This window comes from Mus pahari, chromosome 11 (assembly GCF_900095145.1).
Source record: "Mus pahari chromosome 11, PAHARI_EIJ_v1.1, whole genome shotgun sequence".
Taxonomy (NCBI): Eukaryota; Metazoa; Chordata; class Mammalia; order Rodentia; family Muridae; genus Mus; species Mus pahari.
This window is the reverse complement of record NC_034600.1, coordinates 27,962,881-27,980,603: the sequence shown is the minus strand read 5'-3', so window position 1 is coordinate 27,980,603 and position 17,723 is coordinate 27,962,881. Positions and strand designations below refer to the sequence as shown.

Genomic DNA, 17,723 nt, shown 5'->3' with positions numbered 1-17,723 from the left:
TTGATGAGTAAATGATGTTGTTAAATCAGTGTGTAAACACAAAAAAAAAAAAAAAAAAAAAAAAAAAAAAAAAAAAAAAAAAAAAAAGAGTTCCAGGCCATCCTGGAATTCAGAGAAAGATACTGTCTCAAAAATAGATAAAAATACACATATTCATATATAAAATAATTATATTCACATATAGATATGCTCATATATAAATAAATATTCTACCTTGTAAATAACTTAAATCTAAAGAATTTTTAATTAATACAAAAATTTAAAATTCATATTAATTAAATATACTTATATCATATTATATATTAAGTAAAATTTTTAATTAATATGAAAAATAATATATTAGTATGGAATTTAATTAAAATTAATTAAAATTAAATTTCAACTAATTTAAGTATCAAAATTAATTTAGGATAAATCCTAGCTCTAAAACTATAAAAATTATGCTCAATCTTTAGCTCTCATGGATTACATCCTTTGAGAAATGTAATCCATGAAGCCACAAGATCATGTGCAGTCACAGTAAAGATATCTAAGTCCCACCATCTCAATCCCACAACTGCAACTACTTAACAAACTCACTACCTTTGCTTTACAAAAAAACCTGTCAGAATTCTATGAGAAAAACAGTTGTCATTTTGAGTCAGGCAAATATTTTTTTCACTTTCATTCGGAATATAAGGGTTTTTTTTGTTTTGTTTTGTTTTGTTTTGTTTTGTTTGTTACATTTTAAACTAAAATATAATTACATCATTTCACTTTCATTCGGAATATAAGGGTTTTTTTTGTTTTGTTTTGTTTTGTTTTGTTTGTTACATTTTAAACTAAAATATAATTACATCATTTCTTCCCTCCCTGTCCTCTCCCTTCATCCTCTTCCATGTCTCCTCCCCTCATTTCCATTCAAATTCATGGCTTCTTTTTCTTATGTGCATTGTGAATGATGGGTAATCTTCACTGTCAGCCTGATGACATCTGGAATCAACTAAAACCCAAGATGCAGGACGTGCCTGTGAGGGCTTTCCTTAATTTGATTAAGATTAGAAAATCTTACCAACTCATCCTAATCAAATTATTATTTAATTAAAAATAATTTGAGGTAAGAAGAGCCACTCTAAATCTGGGCCACAACTTCTAGTGGCAGCCCACATAAAAGGACAGGAAGAAGAAAATTTTAATTTTGCCTGCTTGCCTTCCCTGTAACTGGCAAGTTTGTCCCTCCTCTATTGCTGTGGAAAGTATTAAATTCAACTTCTTCAGAACTCCAAAGTAGACTGAAAACCAGAGGTTCTCCAGACATCCTCTTGAACTCAAGCACAAGATTGGGACTGCCGAGACATCAAGTTTAGTGGACTGAACAACTACTGAATTTCTGGCCTTCTCACTATGAGGCAGCCTTTGTTGGACTATCTGGACTGCATCCTGTAGATGAGTCTAATAAATCCCTTTAATGTAACTCCATCAGTTCTGCACCTCTCGAGAACCCTAAGTACTACAAATGTATAAATATATAAATACAACCCACTGAATCTGTTTAGTGTTGCTTTTAAGTACATGATTTCAGTGCTGACCATTTGGTACCAATTGAGGCACTCATTCTTGGGAAGACGAAGTCTCCCTGTTTGCAAACTGGTAAGTCACTCTGGAAATCAGAGTATTTTTAGAAAGCTAAAAATAAACCTACTATATGACCCAGTTATACTACTTCTTGCATATACTCAAGGGACTCTGTGTCCTATGCCATGGATACTTGCTTACCATGTTCCTTACTGCTCTACTCACACTAGCCAGGAAATGGGAACAGCACACATGTTTCAGTGTTTCATCTGTTAATGCAAATGAAAATGTGGTACAAGTACTGAGGAATACTACTTGGCTATTGAAAAAAATTAAATCATGAAACTTGCAGATAAATAGATGCAACTAGAAAATACTGAGTGAGGTAACTCAGACCCAGAAAGACAGACAGACATTACATGTTCCTTCTCATCAGTGGTTCCTAGCTTTACATCTTCACAAGTGAATATATAACCAAAGTATCGGCAGAAACCAGAAAGTGAAAAAGGACCATGGGCAGTCTTGCTAGAGAGGGATATAAGTTATATGAAAGAGAAATATAGAAAATTGGGAGGTGGCCTTAGCAGGGAGGGAGGTCAATACAGAAAGAAAAGGAGTGGGAACGAGTAACACACACACACACACACACACACACACACCTTGAATGAAACATTTTTTTGAGTTGTTAGTCAGGGTACTCCAAGAGACTCCCCAAACAACACAGACTATTGCTGTTGCCCATAGTTGTCTTCCAGAGGTTGAAGGTTATTTCCTTAGGACAGGATGTATGTTGTGTACCCTTCCCCAAACCCAGAGGATTTTACAACCTAGCTGGAGTCCCCTGGCCTCACATTTGCAATTCCTAACAGAGCTTTGAGGAGCTGACCACCTGCTGAGCTTGCTTTGCAACTCAAACCGGCTGAAACAAAGGATGGGTCTGTGGGCTTTCCCTATATAAACACAGAGCAGAAAATTTGCCCAGTTCATAGATGGTTGCTGGACAGCTACAGCTTTGGACACAGGACTTGGAAGATTTGACCTGGATCTGACTTGAAAGTCTCCTTGCTGAGGCTAGGCTTCCATAGTCTCAGGAGGTGCTATGCAAGCTGACAACAACCAACAGTCCTACCTAGCTATGATGTCTATGAATCACAACAATGACCAATCGTGAAAGACACTCCTAAAGCTGCAAAAATGGCACTAGTCAAGAGCTGTCTAACTGGAACTAAAGTCTGTTCAACAGGAGGGAAATCATGCCTGGTACTGCAAACTTACCTAACCATTGTGGTTACTGAGTCTATGGAGCTTAGAGGAGAACCTACTAATACAAACAATTCTTAAATATCATACTTGAAGCAATCCCACTAAAATCAGGGACAAGACAGGATGCCAACTCTCCCCATGTCTATTCAATATAGTACTCGAAGTTCTAGCCAGAACAATAAGTAAACAAAAAGAGGTCAAGGGAAAACAAATTGGCAAAGAAGAAGTAAAGGTATCACTTACTTGCAGATGATAAGATAATATACATAAGTGACCCCAAAAATTCTACCAGAGAACTTCTACAGCTGATAAACAACTTCAGCAAAGTGGCTGGATATAAAATTAATTCAAATAAATCATTAGCCTTCCTTTATACAAATGATAAGCAGGCTAAGAAAGAAATTAGGGAAACAACACCCTTCACAATAGCCACAAATAATATAAACTATCTTGGGGTAACTCTAACCAAACAAGTAAAAGATCTCAAGAAAGAAATTGAAGATCTCAGAAAATGGAGAGATTGCCCATGCTCATGGATTAGCAGAATTAACATAGTAAAAATGGCCATCCTACCAAAGGTAATCTACAGATTCAATCAACATAATCCCCATCAAAACTCCAACACAATTTTTCAAAGACATGGAAAGAGCAATTCTCAAATTCATCTGGAAAAGCAAAAAACCCAGAATAGCGAAAACAATACTTAACAATAAAAGAATGGCTGGGGGAATCACCATCCCTGACCTCAAGCTGTACTACAGAGCAAGACTGATAAAAACTGCATGGTATTGGTACAGAGACAGACACGCCGATCAACAGAATAGAATTGAAGACCCAGAAATAAAACCACACACTTACGGTCACTTGATCTTTGACAAAGAAGCCAAAAATATACAATGGAAAAAAGAAAGCATCGTCAATAAATGGTGTTGGTCTAACTGGCAGTCTGTATGTAGAAAAATGAATATAGATCCATATTTGTTACCTCGCACAAAGTTCAAGTCCAAGTGGATCAAGGACCTCCATATAAAACCAGATAACACTGAATCTAATAGAAGAGAAAGTGGGAAAGATCCTTGACCTCATTGACACAGAGGGAATTTCCTAAGAAAAACTCCAATGGCTCATGCTCTATGATCAAGAATTGATAAATGAATTTCTTCATGAAACTGAAAAGCTTAAGTAAGGCAAAGGACAGAGTCAATAGGACAAATCAGCAAACCTACAGATTGGGAAAAATATCTTCACTAATAACCCCACAGCAGGGGCTGGAGAGATGACTCAGTGGTTAAGAGCACCAACTGCTCTTCCAAAGGTCCTGAGTTCAAATCCCAGCAACCACATGGTGGCTCACAACCATCTGTAATGAGATCTGACACCCTCTTCTGGTGTGTCTGAAGACAGCTACAGTTGTACTAATAAATAAATCTTAAAAAAAAAAAAAATAACCCCACAGCAGACAGAGGGCTAATATCCAAAATATATAAAGAACTCAAGAAGCTAACCACCAAGAAACCAAACAACCCAATCAAAAAAATGGGGCATATAACTAAACAGAATTTACAACACAGGAATCTCGAATGGCTGAGAAGCACCTAGAGAAATGATTCCATATTACACTGTCATGGTTTGTATATTCTTGGACCATGGAGTGGCACCATTTGGAGGTGTGGCCTTGTTGGAATAGGTGTGACCTGGTTGGAGTAGGTGTGTCACTGTCGGTGTGGGCATAAGATCCTCAACCCTAGTTGCCTGGAAGTCAGTTTTCCACTAGCAGCCTTCAGATGAAGATGTAGAACTCTCAGCTCTGCCTGCTCCATGCCTGCCTGGATACTGCCATGCTCTCACCTTGATGATAATGGACTGAACCTCTGAGCCTGTAAGCCATCCCCAATTAAATGTTGTTTTTTTTTTTAATAAGATTTGCCTTGGTCATGGTGTCTGCTCACAGCAGTAAAACCCTAACTAAGACATACACCAATCAGAATGGCTAAGATCAAAACTTTAGGTGACAGCACATGTTGGCAAGGATGTGGAGGAAGAGAAACACCCCTCCATTGCTGGTGGAATTGCAGCCTGGTACAACCATTCTGGAAATCAATCTAAAGATTCCTCAGAAAATTGGAAACAGATCTACCTGGAGATCCAGCTATACCACTCCTGGGCACATACCCAAAAGATGCCCCACCCTGCCACATGGGCACATGTTCCACTATGTTCAAAGCAGCCTTGTTTGTGATAGCCAGAAGCTGGAAACAATTCAGATGTTCCACAACAGAAGAATGTGGTTCATTTACACAATGGAATACTACACAGCTATTAAGAACAAGGATATCCCGAGTTTTGCAAATGGATGGCACTAGAAAATATCATCTTGAGTGAGGTAACTCAGACCCAAAAGGACATGCATGGTATATACTCACTAATAAGTGGATATTAGTCAAAAAAAACCCAAAACCAAAACCAAAACCAAAACCAAAACCCTATAGAATACCCAGGATACAATCAACAGAACTCAAAAAGGTTAACAAACCAAAGGGTCCAAGTGAGGATGCCTCAACTCCACTTGGGAGGGAAAAGAAAGCAATTATGAGGGCTGGGGTGGGGCAGGGACTGAGTGTGAAAGGGGATAAAGGGGGAATAGGGGAGCATGATCAAGTATTCTGGCGGGTGGGGGGAGGGGAGACAGGACTGAAACCTGAGGGCCAGCAGAAAGAATGGAAACAGGCAACCTCTTGAGGTAGGAGGTGGGGTGGACCCTCTAGAATGTACCAGAGACCTGGGAGGTGAAAGATTCTCAAGACTCAAAGGGAGGGACCTTAGATGAAATGTCCTATAGTGGGGAGAGGGAACTTGTAGAGTCTACCTCCAGCAGAAAGACAGGACATCAAGTGAGGAATGGGGTTGCCATCCCAGTCAAAACTCTGGCCCAGAAGTGTTCCTGTTTGAAAGAACTGCAGGGACAAAAATGGAGAAGCACCCGAGGAAAAGGAGGTCCAGCGACAGGCCCAAATTGGGATTCAGTTCAAGCGGAGGCCCCAAAGCCTGACACTATTACTGAGGCTTATGGAGTGCTCACAAAAAGGGGCCTATGACTGCACTCCAAAAGACCCAACAAGCAGCTGAAAGAGTCAGATGCAGATATTTACACCTAACCAATGGACAGAAGCTGCTGACCTCTGTGGTTGAATTAGGGAAAAGCTGGAAGAAGCTGAGGAGGAGGGCGACCCTGTAGAAGGACCAGCAGTCTTAACTAACCTGGACCCCTGAGGTCTCTCAAACACTGGACCACCAACCAGGCAGCATATACCAGCTGGTATGAGGACCCCAACACATACACGGTAGAGGACTGCTGGGTCTGGACTTAGTCAGAGAAGATGAACCTAACCCTCAAGAGACTAGAGGCTCCAGGGAGTGGGAGAAACTCTGGTGGGTGGAGGGTTGGGGACAACCTCGTAGAGATGGGGGATGGGGTGGGGAGGTACAGAGGGTAGACTGGGAGGGAGGGGGATAAAATCTGGACTGTAAAAAAAGATTAAATAAAATTTAAAAGAAAAAAAAAATGAGCAACGGATCTGAACCAACCAATACCTGAACCAAAAAGTAAGTAAGCACAGGAAATATGTTCAATATCGTTAATTGTGGACATGCAAATTAAAACCATAATGATAAAGCAGTACACACACACACACACACACACACACACACACACACACACACAATACACACACACACGCTATCTAACACACAATATACCCACACTATATGTCGGCAAGGCTAGAATTAGAGGACTGACCATACTAAGCACAGGTGATGGTGTGCAGCAACTAGAGCTCTCATGCACACACACAAATGGCTGGTGCATGCACCAGATTTTATAAATAACTTTGGCAATTTCCTTAAAGGGTAAATGAATACCTAGCTTAGATTCAGTAACTCCATTTATAGATATTTACCCAAGAAAAATGAAAGTCTATCTCATACCAAAACATGCATAAGAAAATTCATACTAGCTTTATATATAAAAGCCAACAGCTGGAAACAACATAAATATCTATGAGTTCTTGTTCTGACTCCTCCAATGACAGACTCTGATCCGGAAGTATAAGCCAAATAAACCTTTTTCTCCCTAACTTGCTTTTTGGTCAAGGTGTTTTGTCCACAGCAGGAGAAACCTTGACTAAGACATTATCGTATCAGGTAAAACAAAGCACTACCTAGAAATGAAAAGGGAATGAAGAAGGTGAGTCTTAAATAATTAGACTACAAGAAAAGAGTCGACAAAAATTAATATGTAAAGTATAATAATTCACATTCTTTTTCTTTTCTTTCCTTTTTTTTTTTTTTTTTTTTTTTTAACGGTTTTAGAGCTTTATTGTAGAAAGGCAGGGAGAAAGGAGAGAAGGTAGAAAGAGAGAGTCCGGTCATGGACGCATAGAGGGTGGGGAGGGAAAGAGAGAAAGAGGGCTAGAAAGTAAGAATGTGGGCTTAAAGAGACAATTCAAATTCTTAGAGATGTAGATTAGAAGCACAAAGCACACATCAGTTGTCTGAGGCAGGGAAGAGAGAGATAAGAAGCAGGCTCTGGGAAGCTTCTGGATCAGGTGGATAGTTGATTGTTTGTGGACAGAATTTCACAGGTAAATACGTATGTCAAACTTGTCAGACGGTATGCTTTGAACACGCATATGTGTTGTATACAAATTATACTCCACTAAACACTACTGAAGATTCATTAAGCTGATCAGGAGAAGTAACTACAACTCTCAAAATCTGAGTAACTATAACTAACCTCCTGGTTAAGGTAGTTATTACTTATCAAAGTAGTTGTCAGGCAAACTAGAACATTGAAAGAAATGAAATCAAACCATAATGTGATCACAGAACTGTAATACTAAACTGTTGTTCTTGCTTGTAAGGAAAGCTTCTGGAGCGGGAACGTCTTTCTCCAGGGATGAGAAGAGTAGGAAACACAGTCGGTTAGGCAGCGGTGACTCTCAAAGAGCAGTCCACAAGCAAAGAAGCATGTTCAAAGACTTGGTAGTCTTTTTCACACTAAATTTCTCTTTCAAAAAGTAAGAAGAAACTAAATGTTTTTAAATATGTACATCTAATAGAATCTTTTCTTACCATCCACTTTTATGCATATATTATATTTTAGTTAACTTTCTTACTGAAATTTCAAGTGTGGTCCTAAACTGAGCCTCTATGGAAGAAAAATTAACATATACCTGGGAATGTCTTAGCAGTGTACTGGTAGCTCTTGAACCTAGTTTGGAACTAATAACAACAATTTCCTATCTTTGTTCTTCAAGTCTTCCTGCTACAATATTATTGACTGACTGTAGTTGAGAACCAAAGGTGCTTATGAGTAAATTCTATCAGGGCAAATTCAGAAACGGATTTTCTTCTTAAGGATTTAATGGGTATGTCCCTCCATTCAGAAAGTCAAATCCCATATCCTTTATGACTCTATTATGCTATTCCAACACTACTTATAAAATCTGCAAGACTTTAGAGAAAAAAAAATACCTGTGTTTTAAATTCGAGAATGTTGTTTCCTGGATTAATTCTCCCACGTAATATCAAGTCTTTCAGCTGCACAGTTTTTTTTCTGGGAGTTGTACTGTGGTGTGGACCGGTTTTAGTAGAATGTTGATGGGCAGACACAGAGGAAAGAGAGCTCTGAGTGCTATCTGCGTGTGAAGCAGCAGCAGCTGAGTCTCTAAGACATGGCATTGCCTGATGCACAGTGGAGGTGTCTAAGACAGCAGTGGCCTGAGGCAGAGGCTCTGCTGCTCCCTCAGATGGTTGTTGGGAAGCTGTCTTCTTGTTTCTTCTTTTCAGATTACAGCGGGAAAGCTCCCGACTCTGAGGAACAGCTGCTAGACAGGCATCATCTGGGGAAGATAAACTTTTATCTTCTGAAATATTTATAGTGCCAGTTAGTGCAGAACTATCAAATCCATAGCCTTTGATTGTAGTTTCTGTAAAAGTATTTTCTGCCTGTGAGTTTTCTGCTTGAAGAGTAAGAGCAGTAGGTTGGGATGATGACATAATTTTTTCAGTGTCACCTGGGGGTTTGGATCTTAATAACCCACCCAAGGCACAATCCTGGACATTTTGTTTAGAATTTGTGTCATTTCCAGAGAATTCTTCTCTTCTTATTGCCTCTGCATTTAAACAAATGTTAATATTCTGGCTCTCGCTCTCTGTTTCAGGAGACAATGGTATTTCTTGCATGCTTCTGTAAGCCAGATTGATAGGAGTGAGCGAGCCTGACTGGGCACGTGCTGAGTTTCCCATACTAGCAGGCTCTTGGCTCTTCTTGTCACTACTGATGTCTGAGTTACATGGCAGCTTCCTTAAACCAACACCAGATACTGGTGTAGCATTCTTATAGTTTTGAATTTTCAGTCTTATCTTTTTCTGTTTCTTTGCTACAACTAAAAGACTCTTTTGTCTCATGGCCAGGTTAGCCAGTTGTTCTCTCAGGGCCCCGTGCTTAAATGACTCCATGGACACCCTATAAGAAAAAGAAAAAAAAATATTAACACAGAAGATTTTCATCATAGACTATGGGATATAAAAGATACTCCCTCTCTTAATGTGCATCAACTTTAAGTATAATAAAATCTGTATTTGAGATATATTTTCCTTTGTAAGGAAACTGACATTTATTTAATATGAGTTAGATTTTAAGATATTTTTAAATTTACCTCTTTTACTATTTTATGTATATGAGTGTTTTTGCTGAATGATATATGTGCACCACTTTCATGCCTGGTGCCAGAGATCATAAGAAGGCTTTGGATGCCCTGGGACTGGAGTCACAGATCCCCTGGGGTTGGAGTTATATATAGATAGTTGTGAGTCAGCATGTAGGAACTGAGAACCCCAATCCTCTGAAAGGGCAACAAGTGCTCCTAGTCTCTGAGACAACTCTATAGTTCCAGGTACAAGTCCTGTACTGACCTTGGCTTCACTGGCTCTAAAACTTTTTGACCTTAGAACTTATACATACTCTTGAGTAACCCAAACAGTTTTTGTTTGTACAGGCTGTATCTACTACTATTTATTATTTTAGATTTAAAACAGAAAAATTCTAAAGAAGGATAGGCCTTCTAAAGAAGATAGAAGGGAAAATTCTATTGACTACTCAGAAGTGAATGAGAACAAATAGCATCTTAGTATTAGAGAACACAGCTTCAACTTTACATAAAATGGTATCAAGGACATACCAGTGGTCTATAGTATTCGCTTTAAGAGCTACTGTTTTAAGGAAAAACATTATAGAACTAGTGTGCCTTCCTAATAAAGTGTCTAGGTGCTGATACTGAACACAGGCTATGAAAAGAGTACTAGTACATATGGAGGGCAATAAGAAGTGAGACTGGAAACAACTGGTAGCATAATTTATAATATGCCAGATAAAGAAGAAAGAAAATAATATCATGCTTAAAATTATGTAAAAAAAGAAATTCACACATAATATGAAAGTATCTTCTTTAGATTACCCACATCAAGACTCAAATCTTACAGCAACAGTAATATGCTTTAGATACCTAAAACTCCAACTGAATTGGGAACATTTCAAAATTCCAGGTACACTGCTTATCATAGGACAAGAAAAGGGAATTGAAGCTAGAAGATGCTCAAAATTTCCTAAAATGGCCTATAGTAATTTCTCATCAGTTAACAGAAATTGACTTGCTTGATGTTTATCTGGAAAACTATTTAGGAAAAAATGTTTTAATATTTACTTGTGGGAGAGTAAAGCAAAGGTAAGCTTTCATCTCTGTGTTTCCACACTTATTTTTTATCCTGCTTCAACCTGCCCTGTGGGAGCCCCTCCTCCCACCCCAGGGCCATTATGTGGGGACTCTGGCTCTTGATGCAGACCTCAAAGACTGGCTCTTCTGCCAATCCTCTCAGCCTTCCCTTCTAGCCCATCCTCATTCCTTGTTGTCAGCCTACTCTCTTCAGAAACACTTTCTACAAGGGACTCCCAGTGGCCACAGAGGAATGGGCCTCAGGTAGGAAATTCTCATTAACCTTTCTGTCACTTACTGCACTGTCTCTATCCCCCTCCTCTCACTTTGCCTGCATTCCCACATTCAGAATCTTTTCCATGGCCCCCATCTCTCAGCCTTTCCTTCTAGTCCCTCCCTATGTATCTCTGCTACTCACTGACCTGCAGAAGCACTTTTTACCAGGGACACAACAGCCATAACTCTTGCCTAGGATCCAAAGAGGGCAACAGCAACCAAAGAACAAAATGGAGGCAAAACTAAATATCAACACCAAGAAATACCTCAAACATTTTAACTCCAGAAACCTAGACATCAACACAAAACCACAAACATAAACAGCCAAGATAGAAGTCAGTATCCTTCAATATAAGATAGTAACCCTATTGTAATAGGCCTAGAGAAATGCTTTGTATCTGAAGCACAAGATAAGGACTTCAAAAAAACTATTATGAATATGTTCAAGAATCTTACAGAGGATATGAGTAAGTCCCTCAGTGAGGTCTATGAAAACATAGACTATCAATCCAGCTCAAAAAAAGACAGAAGAAGGAAAACTTTAGTCTGAAGAGGGTACCACACCTAAAAAGATAGCTAGAAATTGCTTAAATTTGGCTCCCTTCTGGAATGTGTTTCTTTCTCCATTAATTATGATTAATATTTTTGCTGTGCATGGTCTGGACTGGCATCTGTGGTCTCTCAGAGTTTATAGACCACTTGTCTAGGCTCTCCTGGCTTTTAGAGTCTCCAATGATTCTGCTTTTATATATTACTTGATCTTTTTCCTTGCAGCCTTTTTTTTTTCTTTTTCTTTTCCTTTTCTTCTTTTTCTTCTTTTTTGAGACAGGGTTTCTCTATGTAGCCCTGGCTGCCCTGGAGCTCACTCTGTAGACCAGGCTGGCCTCAAACTCAGAAATCCGCCTGCCTCTGCCTCCTAAGTGTTGGGATTAAAGGCATGCACCACCACTGCCCGGCTCCCTTGCAGCTTTTAATGCCCTTTTTCATTGTTCTGCAATTTAGTGTTTATTATTATTATTATTATTATTATTATTATTATTATTATCTGTCAAGAGGATGTTCATTTCTAGTTGTCTGTTTGGTCATCTGCATGCTTCTTTTTCTGTGAAAAGCACCTCTTTCTTTAGATTTGGACATTTTTCTCCTATGAATTTCTTTTAAAAATATTTTCTGTGTCTGGGTTTTTTTCAGATTTAATATTTTCTTTGACTGTAATAGCCATTGCTTCTACCTTGTCTTTAACCTGATATTCTCTCTTCTGTGTCTTGTACTCTGTTTTAAGGCTTACTTCCAAGCTTTTTGTTTGACATTCTAAAATTTTTCATTTTCAGTTATATTTCAGCTTGAGGTTTCTTTAGTGTTTTTTATTTCTTTGTTACATTCTACTATTAACATGCCTTGATTTATTTTATCATTTCATTCAGGGGAACTGGGATGGGAATCAGGTGTGGGAGATGGAAAGAAGGCGAGGTTTAGGAGAGTGAATAGAAATTGGTGGGGTGCATCTCTGGTACTAGCTGAAGACCCAGGTTGGGGGAGACTCCTGGGAGTCAATGGGGGTGATCCTACATAAGACTACCAGCAGCAGTCTTATATGGGGGGGATATAGAGAGTAAAATGGCCATTTCTTGTAGTCAGGCAGGTTTCCAGTGGAGGGAGGGGGACACCAACCCACCAGCAAAACTTTCAACCCAAAATCTGTCCTGCCTACAAGATGTGCAGGGATAAAGATGTGCAGGGAACAGAGATTGAGGGAATGGCCAATCAAGGACTGGCCCACTGAGACCAATTCCATGGGAGAGAGCCTATCTCTAACACTATTAATGATGCTCTGCTATGCTTGCCTAACATAACTGTTTCCTCAGAGGCTTCATCCTATAGTGGATGGAAACAGATGCAGATACCTGAATATGATGAACAGATACAGAACAGATGCTAAATATGAGGCAGAGCTGAGGGTGGGGGTTGGATGGAAGAGTGGGGGATAGGATAGAACAAGTTGGAGGGTTCAAGAACACCCCCAAGAAGACCTACAGAGACTAAACCACCATCCAAACAGCATGCAGGGGCTGGACCTAGGCCCACTATGCATTTGTAGCAGATGTGCAGCTTGGTCTTCATGTAGGCTCCCTAACAATTAGAGTGAGGCTGTCTCTAACTCTGTTGCCTAGCATTAGATCTCCTTTCCCTAGCTGGATTGCCTAGTAGTGTCTCAGCGTGAGAGGATGTGCTTAGTCCTGCTGCAACATGATGTTCCCGGGCAGGGTGGTACCCAAGAGGTTGGTTCCCCTTCTCCTTGGGGTAATTCAGGAGGGATTTGTGAGGAGGAAGAGGACTGGGAGGAGAGGAGGAAGGTGGGGCTGCAACCAGGATGCAAAGTGAATAAATTAATGGCAAAAAAGGAAAATTAAAAACATTTTAGAACTGAATGAAAATTAAAACAAAACAAAACAAAACAAAACAAAAACCCATACCCAAACAAATGGGACACAATGAAGGCAGTTCTAAGAGACAAGTTCGTAGCTCTAAGTGCCTACATCAAAAACATTAGAGAGACCTTATTTTAGCAAATAAGTGACTCACCTGAAAGCTCTAGAACAACAAGGAAAAAACAACACCCAAAAAGACTAGATGGCAAGAAATAAACTTGAGGCTGAAATCAATGAATTAGAAACAAAAAAGAGCAATATTAAAAAAAAAATCAATGAAATAATGTAGTTAATTCTTTGAGAAAATCAACAAGATTGACAACCTATTAGCCAAATTAACTAACAGACCATGAGAGAAAATCCAAATTAATACAATTACAGATGAAAAGAGGACACACTTAAAAATCTATAATCCACCAAATTAGAAAACCTAAAAGAAATGGATGAATTTCTTTTGTTATATGACATACCAAAGTTATAAGCCACCATGTGGTTCCTGGGAATTGAATTCAGGACCTCCAGAGCTCTTAACTTCTGAGCTATCTCTCTAGGCAACACACCAAAGTTATATCAGATGAAATAAGTAATTTAAAAAGCCCTACAATCCCTAGCAAAATAGAAGTAATAATTAAAAGCCTTCCAACCACACATATACCAAAAGAGCAGTGCCAGACAGATTCAGTGAAAAACCCTACCAGATCTTCTGAGAATTAATTCCAACACTTCCTAAATTACTGCACAAAATAGAAACTGAAGAAACATTTCTTAATTTATTTTTTTAACAAGACCACTATTATCCAGATACCAAGAGCACATAAAGGTCCAATAAAAATAAAAAAGAATTATAGACCAATATACCTTATTAACATAGGTGCAAATTTTCTCAATAAAATACTTGTAAACCAAATTCAAGAACACATAAAAAATTTATCCATCACAATCAAGAAAGCTTCATCTTAGAGACGCAGGCATGGTTCAACAGACACAGATCAATAAATGCAATGCAGCACTTAAACAGACTGAGAGACGAAAGCCACACGATCACTTCGCTAAATACAGAGAAAGGTCTCTGGCTAAGTCCAACATCCTTTTATGATAAAAACTCCTGGATAGTCTAGGGAGACAAAGAACAGACCTCAACACAATAAAAGCAACTTACAGCAATCCCACAGCCAATATTAACAGAGAGAAACTCAAAGCATTTCCACTAAAATCAGGGACAAGACAAGGATGTCCACTCTCTCCATACCTATTTAATATAGTTCTTGACGTCTCAACTAGAGCAGTAAGACAACTGAAGGAGATCAAGGGGATAGGAATAGCCAAGGCAGAAGTCCAAGTATCTTTAATACTTGCAGATGACACATAAAAGACCCTAAAAACTCCACCAGGAAACTTCTACAGCTACTACTTTTAGTTAAGTAGCAGAATACAAAATTAACACACAAATCAGTAGCCTTCCTATATACAAATGACAAACAGTCTGAGAAAGAAATCAGAGAAACAGCACCTTGCACATTAGCCTATGGAAAAAAAGTCTTAGGGTATCTCTAACCAGCAAGTGAAAGACTTGTATGACAAAAACTTTAAGACACCGAATAAGACACTAAAAGATTTTCCATGCTCATAGATTGGTATGATTAATATTGTAAAAATGACCATCCTACCATATTTTACAGATTCAGTGAAATCCCTATCAAAATTTCAATATAACTCTTCACAGAAATTTTAAAAAACCAACTTCATATGGAAGATAGAAAACCTAGGATAATTAAAATCGTCCTGAATAATAAAAAAGTGCTAGTATTATCACCATCCCAAATTTCAAGTTATACTACAAAGCTATAGTGACAAAAGAGCATGGCACTGGCACGAAATCAGATACTTTGTCAGGAGACTTGAACTAAAGATCCAGGTGTAAGTCTACACATTCATGGACATCTGAGTTTAACCAAGAAGACAAAAATACTGAAAAAAGACAGCAAATGGTACTGTCAAACTGGATGGCTGCATGAGAAAAAAAAAGATCCATTATCTATCCAGTGGCCTGAAACTCAACTCCAGATACCCCAAGGACCACAGCATAAAACCAGGTACCCTAAATCTGATATAGGAACGTGGAGAATAGGCTTGAACTCATTGGTATAGGAAAGAACTTCCTGAATAGGACACAAATTTGCACAGGCACTAAGATCAATGATCAATAATTCATGAAGCTGCAAATCTTCTGTAAGGCAAAAGACACCATCATTCAGGCAAAGCAACAGTCTATACGATGGGAAAATATCTTTACCAATTATACATCCCATAAGGGTTAGCATTAAAATAAAAAAAAAAAACCTAAACATCAAGAAAATAAATTATTTAAAATGGGGCATGAAAATAAGTAGTTCTCAAAAGATGAAGCATTACTGTTTGAGAAACACTTAAAGAAATATCTAACATTCTTGGTATCAGGGAAATGTAAATTAAAACTACTTTGAGATTTCATCTTATACCAGGTTAGAATAGCTAAGATCAATAAAATATGCTAGTGAAGATTCAGAGAAAGGGGAATATTTATCCATTCCTAGTGAGAGTGCAAACTCATATAGCCACTATGGAAGCCAGTGTGGTGATTTTTCAGGAAGTTAGAAGTTGATCTACCTCAAGATCTGCCTCACGCTCCAGCTCTACTACTCTTGTGCATATACCTCAAAGAGTCTACACCCACAGAGTCACTTGCTCATCCATGTTCAATGCTGTTCTATTTATAGCAGCCAGAAACTAGAAAGAGCCTAGATGTCCATCAACTGAAAGATGAGAATGTTGTACTGTACATTACAAATTGAATATTACTCAACTGTTAACAAAAATGAAATTTGCAGGTAAATGGTGGAATTAGAAAAAAAAAATCGCCGGGCGTTGGTGGCTCATGCCTTTAATCCCAGCACTCAGGAGGCAGAGGCAGGAGGATTTCTGAGTTCGAGGCCAGCCTGGTCTACAAAGTGTAGTTCCAGGACAGCCAGGGCTACAGAGAAACCCTGTCTTGAAAAAAAAAATCATTGAGTGAAGTAAACCAGACCCCAAAGGATAAATAAATATTGTATATTTTCTCTTATATGTGGATATTATCTTCCAGGCCTTTGATAATATGTGTTCTATAATCCAAATAATTACAGAGGTTAGGTACCTAGTAAGGAACTAGAGTTAAGAAGAGCATTTCCCAAGGAAGGGCAAACAATGTATCATTATGGAGAGAGAAATGGGAAACCAGAATAGGAGATTTAAATGGGGTGGAGAATGGAAAATAAAGGAGGGAATATGGGGAGGGACAAGTAACAGTAAAAGCCATCTGGAAATCCATATAGAGAACTATACCATGGAGTCACCAAAAAACAGGGGATACAATACCCCAACTAGATATCTTATGTCATTAAATAAAACCTCTAGTGCCAGGAATATGTTAATGACTTATTGAGTCATTAGCTAAAGAGTCCCCAATGGAAACCCCCAAATACACAGGCTATTGTCATTGTCAAGGATACTGTTTATTCTCTACAACCTGATGGTAAGGCCCTAATGTTGAGGACACCACTTACTTATGTCATGGAACATGAACAAGTTGAACTGGTACCTAAATAGAAGCTTCATTCCCTACTGACTAATGTTCATTGTACTGGAAAGTACTGTGGACACCACCAGAGGTGGAAAATAATCATCACTATCTCCCAGTTATTATCCCTGTAACCTACAACGGTGACATGCACAAATACTATGGGAGTAACCACCAACTTTCTAATTGGATTTAAGGACTATTCTATGAGATGGAACCCTGCCTGATGCTACTAACCTGACCAAAAGGTTATGTGACAAGTGGAAAAGCCCATACTATCACTCTGCTAAAGGAACACAGTGATAAAATGACTCCTAACAATGCATTCCTGTCTGTGAGAGAGTGAGTGAGTTCCTCACTCAGTCATTAGAGAAGCTGCTTCTTGTAGCAGCTGGAAGCTAATACAGAGACCCACAACTGGACAATGCAGAGAGTGAGAGACTTTGGGGCATACAGTTCTGGAAAGAATTTGGAGACTGGCAGCATGAACAGGACCAATATAGGTTCAAGCCAGATGGAGGTTCCAGTACTGACTTGGAGTCAAGAAGCTATCTACAACCAATACCCCTTGGTAAAGGGGAAAAAAATCAGTTTTCTCCAGTGAAATCTCACTGGCCATATTAACCACACTTCAGGGCAGACCCCAAGATCAAACAAAATTAGTTCAATGATATTTTTGTTGATGTTTTGTCTCATTTTGCTCTGTCTGGGTATTTGTCTTACAGCCTTTTACTTGTTAGTTCTGATCTCTCTCTCTCTCTCTCTCTCTCTCTCTCTCTCTCTCTGTGTGTGTGTGTGTGTGTGTGTGTGTGAGAGAGAGAGAGAGAGAGAGAG

At 38.8% G+C, this 17,723-nt stretch overlaps 1 protein-coding gene across 1 annotated transcript in view; it reads right to left on the bottom strand.

The window, feature by feature from the left end:
• The window catches only part of Ankrd31 (ankyrin repeat domain 31), a 153,314-nt gene that overhangs the window by 29,265 nt on the left and 106,326 nt on the right, over positions 1 to 17,723 (bottom strand). The window contains exon 22 of the mRNA XM_029544181.1: positions 8,350 to 9,343. Coding sequence (XP_029400041.1) covers positions 8,350 to 9,343 — 994 coding nt within the window. The remainder of the gene's footprint in view (positions 1 to 8,349; positions 9,344 to 17,723) is intronic.